This window comes from Pseudophryne corroboree, chromosome 9, assembly GCF_028390025.1.
Source record: "Pseudophryne corroboree isolate aPseCor3 chromosome 9, aPseCor3.hap2, whole genome shotgun sequence".
Classification (NCBI taxonomy): Eukaryota; Metazoa; Chordata; class Amphibia; order Anura; family Myobatrachidae; genus Pseudophryne; species Pseudophryne corroboree.
The window spans coordinates 97,663,303-97,681,331 of NC_086452.1; the positions used below are offsets into that span (position 1 = coordinate 97,663,303).

General features: G+C 46.1%; 1 protein-coding gene across 1 annotated transcript in view; it reads left to right on the plus strand.

The window, feature by feature from the left end:
• Positions 1–18,029, plus strand: part of SERPINC1 (serpin family C member 1) — an 85,182-nt gene that overhangs the window by 44,242 nt on the left and 22,911 nt on the right. The window contains exons 2-3 of the mRNA XM_063939685.1: positions 1,090–1,469; positions 4,833–5,048. Of these exons, the coding sequence (XP_063795755.1) occupies positions 1,092–1,469; positions 4,833–5,048 (594 nt within the window). The 5' untranslated portion in view covers positions 1,090–1,091. The remainder of the gene's footprint in view (positions 1–1,089; positions 1,470–4,832; positions 5,049–18,029) is intronic.

The following is an 18,029-nucleotide window of genomic DNA, read 5'->3' on the forward strand; positions in this document are numbered from 1 at the left end:
GGGTATAGGTTTTACAGGACAAAGAACTGATGTATGGGCTGTGGGTATAGGTTTTACATGATAAAGATCTGATATATGGGCCGTAGGTATAGATTTTACAGGACAACGACCTGATATATGGGCCGTATGTATAGATTTTACACGATAAAGACCTGATATATGGGCCAGGGGGTACAGATTTTACAGGATAAAGACCTGATATGTGGGCTAAGGGTATAGATTTTACAGGACAAAGACTTGATATATGGACCATATTATATCTGATATATGGGTACAGGTCATACAGGCGGTAGACACTGTGCAAATTCAAGAGTCAAGTCAGGTTTCATGTACAAAAGACATACCTGTCCTGCTGAGATAAGTAGGGGAAGGAGCCGTTATTGAGTTTGTACCCACTGACCTGTTTGTATTTAGTTGCCCTGTAAACACGTTTGTTTACCACATTTTTGTTGGACACATTTTGGAACCTCTACCACGCGAATGAGGTTGGCATATGTGGAGGATATGAAACAATTCCCTTATCTCAGGGGTAAGTATGCACTGGCCTAATCAGAACAGTTGACCAACAGTCCAGACACAATCAGCTCTAAACATATTTTGACCCCTTCATTCATACCCTTCGCTATGCTCACTGTACATGTGTTGTTGTTTTTTAAATATTTTACCTTCCTATGTCCTACTTGGTTTATGGGGGGTGATCTGAACAGGAACCCATGCAGCACCAATATAACATCTCTGTATGAGATTAGTTCATTACAATGGCTGAATCAGATGCACAAAACTCCTGCACTTTTGTTTCCTGCAATCTCTCCTACCTGCAGAACAGGTGTTTAATAAGAAGCTTGGTGCAGAGGGAAAAACATAAATTGCTGATATAGGTTTATAAATGGTCACTGATCTTTCATATGAGAGCAAAACCTTTTTGCACCTTTACATCAATTTATTTTTATTACCAAAAAAAGTTACTTTATGGATGTCCCCTATATATTGTTTATAAAGATCACACCCTAAAATTGAGAAGAGGGACCATCATGCAATCTGATGTTTTGTCATCCAATCTGGAGTCTTGTCTTTTATCTTGTGTCATAGGTATGAATCTCCTTCCAGTATTGCTCTGCAGCCTGCTGGGCTTGGTTTCTCCCCAAACACAATACCCTGACATTTGCATAGCCAAACCCAAAGACATCCCCCTGGAACCCTTGTGCATTTATCGCAAAGAAGTCGTAGAGACAGAGGAAAAGGAGAAAGAGAAGGAAGTATCCCATCCAGAAAAGATTCCCGATGCCACTAATCCACGAGTCTTTGAACTTTCAAAAGCGAACTGTAGGTTTGCCATGGACTTGTATAAAACCGTGGCCGACTCCAAGAGCAACATGGAGAACCTCTTTATGTCACCCCTCAGCATCTCCCAGGCCTTCACCATGGCCAAGCTTGGTGCTTGTGATAACACATTAAAGCAGCTTATGGAGGTAAGTTATTCATATAATAGTACATACCCTGATCTTGCAAAATCTTTTGCTGTAGGATTGCATATGTAATCCGAATGTCAAAGCTCTGGAACATAATTCTGGTTACCTTGGTTCCTGACTATAATATTGACCTTCCAGGGTATTACTGAAACGTCAAGAGAAAGAAAATGACTGATTGCGCTATATTATTATCAGGTGCGTGTATGAATGAAAACACTTATGTAATACACAACCCTCTGGTTTTATTTCAATAGTCTCTTCTATATATAAAAATATTAAAAAACAACATAAATACAGATTTTGTGTGAGCTCACTTATGTCGATTATTAAAACTCTATCGAATTCATATACAATAATTCTATAGTAAAAAGAATAGGGAGGAGAGCCCAATCAGGGTGATCAGGAATATAAAGAAATTGGAATGGAAAGCACATTACTCTTTGAAAAAGCACATGTGTGCGAAACGCGTTAGGAATCTGCTGATCACTGTATACGGGACACCCCACACTCTGATCCGCTCTACATAGCTGGGAGCCAAGGATGGCCGACGTGACTCCATACACCTGCTTTGCCGGCTGAGCTACCACCAGAAGGGACGCGGTTAGCCAGCTGATGCTGAGTCCGACCTGCAAACGTCCACATACAAGTGGCTCCAGCACGTCGAGCGGTTGAGATTGCCAACTGCTGCTGCTGCCAACGGGCGAGAGGAGATTGCTATTTGCCGCTGTGCACAGCGAGGGACTCCATAAACGCCCGTTCACACGGCTGCGGCGGTAAGGTGCACACATATGCTAATCTAGCAGCTCACAGATTGTGGGATAACGTTTTAAAAGTGAATTGTGTCTTTATACAAGAGACTGAGTCATTTAAATTGTAAAAACACCACGCACCTTTGTGGAAGTGCTATATTTATGCACAGCAGTAAAATATACGAGACTTTTCCAATATATCTTTGCACTGGACTTTTTACTATAGAATTATTGTATATGAATTCGATAGTTTTAATATAATAAACAAATGAGCTCACACAAAATCTGTATTTATGTTGTTTTTTTAATATATATATATATATATATATAGAAAAATGCTCGGATCGGCACTCACCCTCTGCTTTTAATGGTGCTCCGGTGCCATCTGGAGGAAGTCTACAAACAGTTTTCCGATAGGACAATCAGCGGCACTCGGAGGCTGTGGATATCAGGTTAAAAGTGCAAGTGCTTTTATTCCATAACGGCAGAGAAAATGGTTTAACCTGATATCCACAGCCTCCGAGTGCCGCTGATTGTCCTATCGGAAAACTGTTTATATATATATATATATAAGAGACTATTGAAATAAAACCAGAGGGTTGTGTATTACATAAGTGTTTTCATTCATACACGCACCTGATAATATAGCGCAATCAGTCATTTTCTTTCTCTAGTATTTTTGTTTTTGAAGCGAGAGAGTGGTAGGCTCTCAGCTTCATTAATTAATTTCGCTGTGTCGACACAGATACAGCTGGACTGAGTTTTGCAGCTTTAATTATATTAAGAGCATTAAACTACTCAACTAGCATATAAGTTTACTAGCGCCTGAATTGGTTTTGTTTTTTTCTATTACTGAAACTTGTGGTGGATGATGTCCGAGAAATTGTGCAAAATCCCCAAGGCAAATACCACTACACCACTGCACACTTCAGTGACCCTGGAAACTTTACTGACCGATGGAAGGAGAGAATCAGATTAATAGCTCCACTCTTTGGTGTCTGTTATCCAGCTAACTCTTTATAATCATTTCCGAGGGTGCCAAGGTCTTCCAAGTAGATAGAATAATTTTCTTTGTTTTATTATAAATATATCCATAATACCATCCATAGCAACACAGTCCCTCTTCCAGTATTAATAATACGCAGATTTTCATTCACAACCCGTTGTGTCTTCTGCAGATCATTGCTCTCCTATAATATCAGTGCAGCAGAACACCACTGAGACTGCAATGGGTACTGGGCACTGGCTGCTATTGCAATGGTCCCACTTCAGAAAACAGAAGAGTCCCCACACCATTAACTATTTTGCAGTTCGATGCCCTGAAACTTTGCTGCAAGCTATTTAATTGTCTTGCTGAAGTATTCCTTGACCAATGTATTATTATATTCTGTATAGCATTTTATATGTCAGAATTAGACCTAAACTGGATTTATTTTTGAACCTTATGAAACTGAGCGTCTTTAAGGGATCATCTTTCCTGTATATTTCTACTCTGAGATACACACTTACAGTGGTGGCAGCCATTTTGTGGAATGAACCATTATTCATGAGGTTGCAGCCTGCTAAGGGCTTGATATATCAATAATAATAATGATAATTTTATTTATATAGTGCCTTTCTCACGTTGGACTCAAAGTCACTTTACAGACATTCGAAAGATGGTACTTTGTACAGGGAATTGGTATTACAGAATATAGAAAACCACACGGAAATAGTTAAAAACAGAAACCTAAAAAGCACAATAAGCATATTGCAGGGTTGGTGCAAACATTTTGGGTAATAACTTCCACGGGTCATATTCCACTCACAAAAGGTACCAGGCTAGGCAGCTGACTAGGACGCACTACGTAGGATTACCCTGGGCGGAAAAGGTTATAATACCAAGTAGCGAAAAGAGTGAATAATTGATCTATATCAACCAATCAGATTTGAGGTAGCATGTATCAAGTACATTCTATAAAATGATAGGTGGAAGCGGATTCAGTATATGCCGCCTGCGATCCCAGCGCTCACCACACTTCGGACCCGGTGGCGACCTTTGATCGCCACAAGTTTATATTCCCCCTTGGATGGTGGCATGAATCACCACACAAGTTTCTCGGTGGTCGGGATTCTGACCGCCGGCATTTCACCGGGTGTTGAGATTCCAGCGTTGGTATCCTGACAGCCGGGATCCCGACAGCCAGCAACATGAATGCCTTCTGTGGAAACTGATTGGGTGCTCTGGAACATTTCTACACTGGTCGTCATCTCCATTCTTTTCACTACTTGATACATGAACCTGTAAGTCCCTAGGAACTTGTACATTGGACCCTCTCGTGTAGTTTCAGACCAGGAACTGGTCTATCCCACCACCCAATTCCACAAGTTTACATTTATTTTTTTTGCTTCATTTTATTTTGTAGTTATTAGTAGATTTCATGGCATGAAAATAATTAAAAATATTAACCCTATGTCTGCCACTTTACTTCCATCACGGATTATTCTCCACAACATTACAATACTGGAAAAGTGCTCAGTTTTGCTGTTCAAATCACACTGGTTTATCCATGTCAATTAGTATAAGCCCCTACATATGATATCATATGTTAATATTATCCTCTCTCTATAAAAGGTTTTCCACTTTGACAAAGTTTCTACAAAGGCTTCTGACCAAATCCACTTCTTCTTTGCTAAACTGAATTGTCGACTTTACCGGAAAGCCAACAAATCATCGGAGCTGGTATCAACCAATCGCCTATTTGGGGAAAAGTCTTTGACCTTCAATCAGACTTATCAAGATATTAGTGAGGTGGTTTATGGAGCCAAACTGTGGCCTCTGAACTTCAAGGTGAGTGTGCATCCACCCCTTGCATGTACAATGTGACCCCTGTTCACCTGTGTGTAGCGTTACAGTATGTTTTCCAATACTACCTGGTACTGCACTCGAGCTTGTCACCACTCGCTCAGCCTCTTCCTTGTCAGGGTCATGTAACGTGTGCTAGAAAAGGAATAAAGTCATCACAAACGCTCTTTGAAGAATTCATTTAACATTTTTAATTTATTATTTTATCTTCACATCTCAAAACACATTACAGAAAAAAACATTTGTTTATGCCTTCATTTACAAACCTTTACCATCGCATCCATCATCCGCCTCTTCAGGCGATAACAGATTCTCTTTTTTCAAAACTCACTGGTTGGAATTCAATTGTTTGAAAAGTCAGTTGGGTGTCTTTTTTCCTGTCTATTCGATAGGAAAAAACAGACTCCCAACTGACTTTTCAAACAATTGAATATGCCCACTGAGTCTTCAGATCTCACACTAATGTCTTCTAGCATGTTCCCACAGATGTACATCCGACACTCACTTTGATTACTTGGGCTGCATTCTATCTATCTTTATCTTGTACTTGGGACCCTTGGCAAGTTTTCGGCTTAGACTGTTCATCCCAAACTCCAGGCTCAACCAGCATTGAAGAACATTTTCTCCCCAATACCACTATCACTTTACACAACTTGCTTTCAGATATTTCCTCAGTCATTTTCTAATTGCATTATGCATTTGTACTAATGGCCAGCCTCCGCATTTATCATCTGCAGTGGTTTTCAAATTCCAATGGCTATAATCTATTAGTGCTGATAATATGAAATAAATGAGGCAGTACTGTCCAGCTATGTGCAGAACACATACAGCGCCGGAGACAGAAAACGTTGGCTAATAACGATCTTCACACAGAGACATTAGCAAATGTATTCAATGTTCTAATGACATACAGTTCAGATATAACAGGTGCGATTACATTGCCTTTGAAGTTTGCAAGAAAAATGATACGCTGGTAATCTTCAAGCAATTTTTTTTTTTTTTTAGAATTTATGTTCAAAGAAATACAACTGCACATAGTTTTGAAAACCCATAAAACTCCACTAATTTCTACTATGTCATTAGTTTTCAAATTTATCAATCTGGGGTAGAGTACGGGATACCGGCAGTCAGACGACCGACAGCGGTATACCCCCAAGCGCAGAACCCTGACACCTGCTAGGTAAGTTTTCTAACCCTCTTCCCCTACCTGTAGCCTAACCCCCTCCTTCCACCGCAGCCTAACCATATAGGAAAGGGTATGAAAGGTTGCGCTTAACACTTTAACCTGTGGGAAAAAATTGCAGCTGCAAAAGGGACGGGTACCACAAACCCTACAGAAATAGTGTTACAAAGTTGGTTTATTTGCAGCGCTCACTTCTCCCAGTAGATTGATATAGTACTGTGTCACAATACAACCAATGGTCTCCAATGAGATGTGTAGCTGTTTACAAATAATAACACTGTACCAAGAGTATAAATATCAGTAAATTTATTATAATATATATATAACTAACACAGAACGTTTTACTCTCCCTTCCTTTATGGATAATATAGCAGTGTGTCCACAATAAACATAATCAGGAGGATACCAGTAAATTTATTATTAAAAAAATATATATATATGAAAACAGGAATTTAATTACCTACTGGTAAATCCTTTTTTCGTAGTCCGTAGAGGATGCTGGGGTCCAATTTAGTACCATGGGGTACAGACGGGTCCTTTGGGAGACACTGGCACTTTAAGAGTTTAAAAGTGTGGGCTGGCTCCTCCCACTATGCCCCTCCTACCAGACTCAGTCTAGAAACTGTGCCCAAGGAGACGGACATACTTCGAGAGAAGGAAATACACAGATAGTGGCGAGATTCACAACAGCTCACACAACAAGGCAAATCCGGCCAACAAGCCAGAAAACTTAGCAACAGTACTGAAACAGTAAAGGAATGCAGAACTTACCTAGGAACAAGGCAGTACTGAACCATATAACCACTGCAGGATAAAGAAGCGCTGGGCGGGCGCCCAGCATCCCCTATGGACTACGCAAAAAGGATTTACCGGTAGGTAATTAAAATCCTATTTTCTCTTACGTCTTAGAGGATGCTGGCGTCCATATTAGTACCATGGGATTGTACCAAAGCTCCCAGAACGGGAGGGAGAGCGCACAGGCTCCTGCAGAACTGCTTGACCAAACTGGAGGTCATCAGAGGCCAAAGTATCGAACTTGTAAAACTTAGCAAACGTGTTCGACCTAGACCAAGTAGCCGTTTGGCAAAGCTGCAAAGCCGAAACACCCCAGGCAGCTGCCCAGGAAGAATCCACTTTACGTGTAGAGTTGGCCTTAACAGACTTTGGACACGGCCATCCTGCCGTAGAATATGCATGTTGGATAGTGAACCTGATCCAGCGAGAAATCGTCTGCTTAGAAGCAGGACACCCAATCTTCTTGGGATCATAAAGGACAAACAGAGTCTGATTTTCTGTGACGAGCAGTGCTCTTCACATAGATCTTCAAAGCCCTCACAACATCCGAGGCCATTGAAGCAATTGAGGAGTCAGTAGCCACTGGCATCACAATAGGTTGGTTGATATGAAAAGCCGACACGACCTTAGGAAGGAACTGTTGACGAGTCCTGAGTTTTGCCCTATCTTCATGGAAGACCAGATAGGGACTTTTACAGGACAAAGCCCCCAATTCCGACACACGTCGCGCAGAAGCTAAGGCCAACAAAGTGACCGTCTTCCACGTGAGAAACTGGACCTCAGACTCCTATAGAGGCTCAAACCAATCTGATTGCAGGAAATGCAACACAACGTCAAGATCCCAGGGTGCCGTTGGCGCCACAAAGGGAGGCTGGATGTGCAGAACCCCTTTCAAAAAGGTCTGAACCTCAGGGAGGACAGCCAATTGTTTCTGGAAGAAAATGGATAAAGCCGAAATCTGGACCTTGATGGATCCCAATCTCAGGCCCATATCCACACCTGTTTGCAGGAATAGGAGAAACCGTCCAAGTTGAAACTCCACCGCAGAAAACTTCTTGGACTCACACCAAGACACATACTTTTTCCAAATTCGATGGTAATGTTTAGAGGTTACTCCCTTCCTAGCCCGTATCAGGGTAGGAATAACCTCGCTCGGAATACCCTTCCGAGCTAAGATCTGGCACTCAACCGCCATGCCATCAAATGTAGCCATGGTAAGTCTTGATAAGCGAATGGCCCCTGTAGTAGAAGATCCTCTCGAAGAGGCAGAGGCCTTGGATCTTCCAGCAGTAGATCCAGCAGATCCGCGTACCAAGCCCTCCTTGGCCAGTCCGGAGCAATGAGGATTGCCAGAACCTTTGTTCTTTTGACAAACTGTAGAACTCTCGGAATGAGAGGAAGTGGAGGGAACACATACACTGATGGAAGCATCCACTGTGTTACCAGTGCATTCACTGCCACTGCTTGTGGGTCTCTCGACCTAGAACAGTACCTCCTCAGCTTCTTGTTGAGGCGGGAGGCGATCATGTCTATGTGAGGAACCCCCCACCAACCGGTTACCTCCTCGAACACCTCCTGGTGGAGGCCCCACTCTCCTGGATGGAGATTGTGTCTGCTGAGGAAGTTCGCTTCCCAGTTGTCCACTCCAGGAATGAAGATTGCTGACATCGCCACGGCATGCCTTTCTGCCCAGAGGAGGCTTCTTGTCACTTTTGACATTGCAGCTCTGCTCTTTGTTCCGCCATGTCGGTTTATGTAGGCCACTGTGGTCACGTTGTCCGACTGCACCTGAATAGCCCGATCCTGTAGAAGGTGTGCTGCTTGAAGAAGACGGTTGTATACGGCTCTTAGCTCCAGGATGTTTATTGGAAGGAGGGATTCCTGACTTGACCACATTCCTTGGAAGGTTTCCCCTTGAGTGATTGCTCCCCAACCTCTGAGACTTGCATCCGTGGTTAGAAGGATCCAGTCCTGAGCCCCGAACCTTCGGTTCTCCAGAAGGTGCGGCAGTTGCAGCCACCAGAGGAGTGAAATCCTTGCTTTCGGCGACAGACGTATCCTCTGGTGCATGTGTAGGTGAAATCCCGAACACTGGTCCAGGAGATCCAGTTGAAAGGACTGAGCATGAAACCTTCCATACTGCAGAGCCTCGTAGGAGGCAACCATCTTCCCCAGAAGGCGGATGCACTGATGAACCAAAACCCGGGCAGGCTTCAAGACATCCTGGACCATCGTTTGTATCACCAACGCTTTCTCCACCCTCTGCACCTCCGTGTTGAGGATCATCCCCAGGAAAGACAGCCTCCTTGTTGGCTCCAGATGAGACTTTGGAAGGTTCAGGATCCAACCGTGCTTCCTGAGTAGATGCATTGTGAGAGCAATGGACCTTAACAACTTCTCCCTGGATGACGCCTTGATCAGCAGGTCGTCCAGATATGAAATTATGTTCACCCCCTGCTTGCGGAGAACCATCATCTCTGCCATCACCTTGGTGAAGACCCTCGGTGCCGTGGAGAGACCGAATGGCAGTGCTTGAAACTGATAGTGATTGTCTAGCAGTGCAAACCTGAGATAAGCCTGATGCGGTGACCAAATGGGAATGTGGAGGTACACATCCTTGAAGTCCAGGGACACCAGGAACTCCCCCTCCGCAAGACCTGAGATCACCGCTCTCAGAGACTCCATCTTGAATTTCAACTCCCTGAGATAAGGGTTTAGCGATTTCAAGTTCAAAATTGGCCTGACCGAACCATCTGGTTTCGGTACCACAAAAAGGTTCGAATAGTAACCTTTGTTCACCTGATGAGGCGGAACTGGAACAATGACTTCTGACATTTCCAATTTTTTTTATAGCTTCCAATAGGATAGTCTTGTCTGCCGGCAAAGACGGCAAGCCTGACTTGAAGAATCGGTGAGGTGGAAGAGTTTGAAACTCCAGCCGGTACCCCCGGGGCACAATATCCTGTACCCAGGGATCCAGGCCGGAGAACACCCAGATGTGGCTGAAATGCTGGAGTCTCGCTCCCATCTGACCGACCTCCAGGCTGGACGGTCCACTGTCATGCTGAAGACTTTGAGGCACCAGAAGCAGGCTCCTGGTCCTGGGAATCTGCAGGTGCAGGCTTTTTGGATTTGGCTCGACCACCTCTAAAGAAGGTGTGAGAGGGCTTGTTCTTTCTAGTCCTAGCGGACCGAAAGGACTGTGACATGTTGGGAGAAAAAGGCTTCTTCGTAGCCGAGGCAGCTGAGGGAAGAAAAGGAGACTTACCCGCGGTAGCCGTGGCAATCCATGCATCTAGCGCCTCCCCAAAAAGGGCCTGACCTGTGTAGGATAGGTTCTACACACAATTCCTTGAGTCCGCATCCGCAGACCATTGGCGCAGCCAGAGACCCATGCGAGCCGAGACGGACATGGAGGAGATCCCCGCAGCCATGGAACCCAGATCCTTCATGGATTCTACCAGAAACCCTACAGAATCCTGTATGTTACGTAAAAACAAATTAACGTCACCCTTATCCATCGTAGTCAAGTCCTCCTGCAGAGTGATTGACCACTTTGCTATGGCTTTTGAAATCCATGCACAGGCAATAGTGGGCCACAGGATCGCCCCCAAAGTCATGTAAATGGATTTGAGCGTAGCATCAACCTTGAGATCCGCCGGGTCTTTCAACGCGGTAGATCCCGGGACAGTTAAGACCACCTGTTTTGACAGCCTGGAAACAGACGCGTCAACTTTAGGCGGGGTCTCCCATTTTTTCCTATCGTCCTCCGGAAAGGGAAAAGCAACCAGAACCCTCTTAGGGATCTGGAATTTTTTATCCAGGTTTTCCCAGAATATTTCAAGTATAGCATTTAATTCTTTAGATGCCAGGAAGGTGAGAGGGGCTTTCTTACTGTGTGTGAAAAAAGCCTCCCCAACCTGTTCAGGAGTTGTGTCAGCAATATTTAACACATCCCGCATGGCATCAATCATCAACTGCACCCCCTTAGCAAGTGATGCTGTCCCCCGAGACACATCCCCATCACCGTCTGCCGTGTCAGAATCTGTATCCGTGTCATCCTGCATAATTTGGGCAAGAGCACGTTTGTGAGAGTGTACCGCAGGGAACCCCGAGGGAACAAGACCGGACCAAACTGCCATAGAGGACTGTAAAGCCTGAATGGCAGTTTCAGTCCTTGCAACCCATTCAGAAATCTGAGAAATAGCCCCCCTAAGAGAGGCTAACCACTCTGGTTCTGTGCTACAACAGTGCAATCCTGATTACATGGAATGGGATCTTTCTGAGAAGACATATCCTCTGCAGCATACGATACAGAGTCCCTAGACATGGTTGCCTGCACACCCCACACAGGGTAAAGGGTAGACAGAGTTTCCCCCCAAGAATGGCAGAGAGACACAGAGATTGGTGCCAACCAACACACAGCGCTATATAGGTATAGGGAGACCCTTAACCAGCGCTGACTGTGCCCCTTAATAGGTGACACAGTCTACATACAGCCCCCTTCTACAACCCCCTGGCACCGTACAGATAGCTGGAGTTGCTCTGGAGGGACTGCTCTTCACAGGCAGCATGGATGCATGCAGGAATACGGCGCTAAATGCTGCTGGGTCCACTCTGAGAAGCACCGCACCCTTAATGGCGCTGTCTTTCCGCTGTTTAAGATTATACTGGCCTGAGGATTGTGGTGTTGGCTGAGATCCAGGGACACCGACAAGCTATGTGGTCAGTGCAGGGTGTAGGCGCCGGCTCAGGGCGCCCCTCACAGCGCCGCACCATGTGCCACTGAGCCCCGGAGCGCAGTTAGTACTGCGCTCCCTACCCTGTTGCCACCATCTTCACATTGGCGCCCCGCTTGGCCAGAGGCCGATGACTCACGCGCCACTCTTCAGCTCTGCAAGGGGGAGGGGGGTGCATGCTGCTGGGGTGAGCGTTCCCCTGCGGCAGGGAGCAATCTATACCCTCTGGAGCTAAGTGTCCAGTCAGCGGAGATAGTGGCTCAGACCCCGCAGGGCGAACACTACTCCCCCCCCCCCCCCCCCTCCTCAGTCACTCGATGCAGGGAGGCTGTTGCCAGCAGCCTCCCTGTAAAATAGCAAACTTTAAAAAACTTTTACTGTAGAGCTCCCCTAGCTGTGACCGGCTCCTCCGGGCACATTTTCTAAACTGAGTCTGGTAGGAGGGGAATAGAGGGAGGAGCCAGCCCACACTATTAAACTCTTAAAGTGCCAATGGCTCCTGGTGGACCCGTCTATACCCCATGGTATTAATATGGACCCCAGCATCCTCTAGGACGTAAGAGAAATCCTGTTTTCTCTTACGTCCTAGAGGATGCTGGGGTCCAATTTAGTACCATAGGGATGTACCAAAGCTCCCAGTACGGGAGGGAGAGTGCTGAGGGTCCTGCAGAACAGATTGACCAAACTTTAGGTCCTCAGAGACCAAAGTATCGAACTTGTAAAACTTAGCAAACGTGTTCGACCCTGACCAAGTAGCCGCTCGGCAAAGCTGAAGAGCCGAGACACCCTGGGCAGCCACCCAGGAAGAACCCACTTTATGTGTAGAGTGGGCCTGAACAGATTTTGGACAAGCCAAACCTGGCGTTGTATAAGCATGCTGGATAGTAAGCCTAATCCAGCGAGAAATTGTCTGCTTAGAAGCATGACAACCAATCTTGTTGAGATCATAAAGGACAAATAGAGCGTCCGACTTCCTGTGACGAGCAGTCCTCTAAACATATATTTTCAAAGCCCGCACAACATCCAGGGACTTTGAGGCAATCGATGTGTCAGTAGCTACTGGCACCACAATAGGTTGGTTGATATGAAAGCCGACACAACCTTAGGAAAATATTGCTGACGCGTTCTAAGTTCAGCGCTATCTTCATGGAAAATCAAGTAGGGGCTCTTGTATGACAATGCCCCCAATTCAAACACACGTCTTGCAGATGCCAAAGCTAACAGTGTGACTGTCTTCCAAGTAAGAAACTTTACGTTTACCTCCTGTAAAGGTTCGAACCAATCCGATTGCAGGAACTGCAGCACCACATTAAGATCCCAAGGTAGGAGGCACAAAGGGTGGTTGGACGTGCAGAACTCCTTTCAAGAATGTCTGAACCTCAGGGAGAGCAGTCAATTGTTTCTGGAAGAAAAAATAGTCAAGGCTGAAATCTGGACCTTGATGGAGCCCAAGCGTAGGCCCACATCCACACTAGCTTGCAGAAAGAGGAGAAAACGTCCCAGTTGAAACTCCATCGTAGGAAACTTCTTGGATTCACACCAAGACACATACTTTCTCCAAATCCGATGGTAATGCTTAGACGTTACGCCCTTCCTAGCTTGGATCAGAGTAGGAATGACCTCGTTCGGAATGCCCTTCCGAGCTAAAATCTGGCGTTCAACCTCCATGCCATCAAACATAGCCGCAGTAACTCTTGATAGGCAAACAGCCCCTGTAGTAGAAGGTCCTCGCGAAGAGGAAGAGGCCTCGGATCCTCCAGCAGCAATGCCAGAAGATCCGCGTACCAAGCTCTTCTTGGCCAGTCCGGAGCAATGAGGATCGCCGGAACTCTTGTTCTTTTTAGTAGTTTGAGAATCCTTGGGATGAGCGGAAGAGGAGGGAACACATATACCGATTGGAACACCCACGGAGTTACCAGGGCATCCACCGCCACTGCTTGCGGGTCTCGTGACCTGGAACAGTACCTCCGAAGCTTCTTGTTGAGGAGAGAGGCCATCAAGTTTACCTGAGGTACACCCCATCGGCTTGTTACCTCTGTGAACACCTCCTGGTGGAGGCCCCATTCCCCTGGATGGAGATTGTGTCTGCTGAGGAAGTCTGCTTCCCAGTTGTCCACTCCCGGAATGAAGACTGCTGACAGCGCGTGCCTTTCTGCTTAGAAGAGGATTATTGTGACCTCTGACATTGCAGCCCTGCTTTTCGTTCCGCCCTGCCTGTTTATGTAGGACACCGCTGTGACGTTGTCCTACTGAACCTGAATGGCTCAATCTTGTAGAAGATGCGACGCTTGTAGGAGGCCGTTGTATATGGCCCTTAGTTCCATAATGTTTATTGGAAGGACAGATTCCTGACTTGACCACTTTCCTTGGAAGTTTTCCTCCTGGTGACTGCTCCCCAACCTCTGAGATTTGCATCCGTGGTTAGAATAATCCAATTCTGAATCCCGAACCTGCGGCCCTCGAGTAGGTGAGAAGTGTGCAACCACCAGAGGAGTGAAATTCTGGCTTTCTGCGACAGAGTATCCGCTGGTGCATGTGAACATGTGAACTTGACCACTTGTCCAGGAGATCCAGTTGGAAGAACCGTGCATGGAATCTCCCATACTGTAGAGCCTCATAGGAGGCTACCATCTTTCCCAGAAGGCGAATGCACTGATGAAACGATACTCGGGCTGGCTTCAAGACATCCCGGACCATTGTTTGGATCACCAATGCTTTCTCCAGCAGTAGAAACACCCTCTGCACTTCCTGTCGAGAATCATCCCCAGGAAGGGCAGTCTCCTTGTCGGTTCCAAATGTGACTTTGGAAGGTTCAGGATCCACAAATTATTCTGGAGTAGTTGAGTTGAGAGAGCAATATCCTGCAACAGCTTCTCCCTGGAAGATGCCTTTATCAGAAGATCATCCAGATATGGAATTATGTTCATGCCGTGCTTGCGGAGGAGAGCATCATCTCCGCCATGGCCTTGGTGAACACCCTCGGTGCTGTGTAGAAGCCAAATGGTAACGTCTGGAACTGATAGTGACAGTCCTGTAGTGCAAACCATAGATAGGCCTGATGAGACGGCCAGATCAGAATGTGAAGGTACGCATCCTTGATATCCAGGGATACCAGGAATTCCCCCCTCCTCCAGACCTGAGATAATCGCTCTCAGAGACTCCATCTTGAATTGAAAAACCCTCAAGTAGGGGTTCAAAGACTTTAAGTTCAAGATAGGTCTTACTGAACCGTCCGGTTTCGGTACCACAAGTAAAAACCCATGTTTTTTTTGGTGAGGTGGAACTGGAACAATGACGTGTTCGTACCAATTTTTGAACGGCTTCCTGTAGGATAGCACTTTCTGTCAGCGAAACAGGTAAGCCTGATTTGAAGAATCTGTGAGGTGGGAGTTCCTGAAACTCCAGTCGGTACCCCTGGGCAACAATATCTGTCACCCAGGGGTCTAGGGATGATGACGCCCAGACATGACTGAAAGCTTTTAGTCTCACTCCCACCTGCCCGATCTCCAGGCTGGGAAGTCCACCGTCATGCTGAAGATTTGGAGGAAGCAGAACCTGGTATCTGTTCCTGGGAACCTGTTGGAGCAGATTTCCTGGATTTTTCCCGCCCTCCTCTAAAGAAGGGGGGGGGGGGGTTGGATTTTTTACATTTTGCGGTCCGAAAGGACTGCAGTGTAGGTGTAGGATAAGATTTCCTAGCTGGTGCTGCTGCGGAGGGAAGAAATGTCGACTTACCCGCAGTCGCCGTGGAAATCCACGCATCCAATGCTTCCCCAAATAATGCCTGACTTGTGAAGGGCAGGTTCAACACACTTTTCTTGGATTCTGCATCCGGAGTCCATTGACGTAGCCAGAGTCCTCTGCGTGCCGAAACTGCCATGGTAGTAGCCCTTGTATTAAGTAGGCCAATGTCCTTCATGGCCTCCACCATGAAACCTGCAGAATCCTGTATGTGACATAAAAACAAGTCAATGTCACTCCTATCCATATTATCTAAGCCCTCTAGTAATGTGCCTGACCACTTTACTATGGCTTTAGAAATCCACGCACAAGCAATAGTGGGCCGTAAGACCACACCTGTAGCAGTGTATAGGGATTTGAGCGTAGTCTCAATCTTGCGGTCAGCCAGCTCCTTTAAGGCGGTTGAACCACGGACAGGTAAAACCACCTTTTTAGACAACCTAGATACAGAAGCGTCTACAATAGGTGGGTTTTCCCACTTCTTTCTATCCTCTTCATGGAAAGGGAAAGCAATGAGAAGTCTTTTAGGGATCTGGAATTTTTTTCTCTGGGTTTTCCCTGGATTTTTCAAACAAGGAGTTTAACTCCTTAGAAGCAGGGAAGGTAAGAGAGGATTTTTTAGTTACTGTAAAATAAGATTACTCTTCCTGCTCAGATACCATCTCAGTAATCTGCAAAACATCCCTAATGGCTTCAATCATGAGTTGCACCCCCTTAGCAAGGGATGCATCTCCCCCCTGCATATCCCCATCACCGTCCTCTGTATCAGAGTCGGTATCAGTGTCAGCTTGCATTATCCGGGCAAGTGTACGTTTTTGTTGGTATGTAGGTGGACTTTTAGACGAAGTAGAGGGAGCTGAATACTTCAAACCCTCTACAGATTTTCTCAAACACTGCGTCTCTTTCTCAGTATGTAACATCCTAGTTGAAATCTGGGATATCATTCCCCTTAAAGAATTCACCCATGGGGGTTCGGATTCAGAAGGATGTGACAGCACATTGAATCCTGAGTACATGGAATAGACTACTCAGGAGAAGAAAAACATTCTGCAGCACAGAGCCCTTAGACATGGTAATGTGGGATATACACACTTACACACACACAGGAAAATGTCAGATACAGTTTCCCCCCAGAGTACCTTCAGCGAGTCACAGAGTATAAGGAGCCAACCACACAGCGCCCCTGTAGGCAGTTATTATGATAAAAGCCCAGCGCTGACTAACTACCCTTAATAGGGTAATTAGTACTAGTATTACACTCCCCCCCCCCTTTTCTATAACACCCTGGTACCGCAGAGGTATAGCTGGAGTGATGTGGAGGGCAGCGCTCCCTGTCAGCGTCTCTTTCCTATGATCTGCAGGGAGAAAATGGCGCTGGTGAGTGCTGGATCCGCACTGAGAGGAAGCCCCGCCCCTTGTAATGGTACGCGGCTTCCCGCACTAATTGTTTACACTGGCCTGAGGTTTTTCATTGCTAACAGCGGGATTAGCCCCTGTTAGCTGTATGACCAGTGTAGGGTATTCTGCACTGGCTCAGGACGCACTTCAAAGTGCCTACAGTGTTACTGTTGCTGAGCCATCCCGGAGCGCAGCTTGTCAGAGCTGCGCTCCCACCCTTGTGCCACCATACCCGCCTGCGACCCGCTAACCAGGACACTGGCGCTGTAGTCACCACTCTTCTTACTTCTGGCTCTGTTAGGGGGTGGCGGCCATGCTGCGGGAGTGAGCGGTCGCCTCGTGGGCTTGCGATCATCACCCTCAGGAGCTCAGTGTCCTGTCAGCGGAGTAGAGGACGATTAACTCTTCAGGAAGTTGGTTCCTACTCCCCCCCCCTAAGTCCCATGAAGCCAGCAGCCTTCCTGAAAATAATAAACTTTAGAAAAAAAATAAAACTAGAAAAACTCCAGCAGCCTCCCTGTAAAATAACAAACTCTAAAAAACTTTTACTAAGGAAGCTCTGTAGAGCTCCCCTAGCTGTGACCGGCTCCTCCGGGCACATTTTCTAAACTGAGTCTGGTAGGAGGGGCATAGAGGGAGGAACCAGCCCACACTATTAAACTCTTAAAGTGCCAGTGGCTCCCAAAGGACCCGTCTATACCCCATGGTACTACATTGGACCCCAGCATCCTCTAGGACGTAAGAGAAAAGATATGATTATTAAGATATGTGCAGCACAGGTATTACTGGACGAACAATCAGAGATAGAGATACATAAAAAAAGTACCTGACGAAGCCTGCAGAGCCAGGCGAAACGTATCAATCCCGGAGCTATCGATTATCTGTCGGCAGACATTGGAGCAGCATCCCTCAAGCGACAGCACGTTCGCCACCAGCGGTGAGTCCATAGGGCAGTATCCTTCATACTTGCTATATATCACAGACTCTGAACACACTGCACCAGCCGCTTTATTATAGCAGACTCTTTCAATAATATCCAGTCTATCACCAGGATATTTCATCCTCCTGTGTGCGTATCTCCTTTGGTTGTAGGAATACATTTTTAAATTT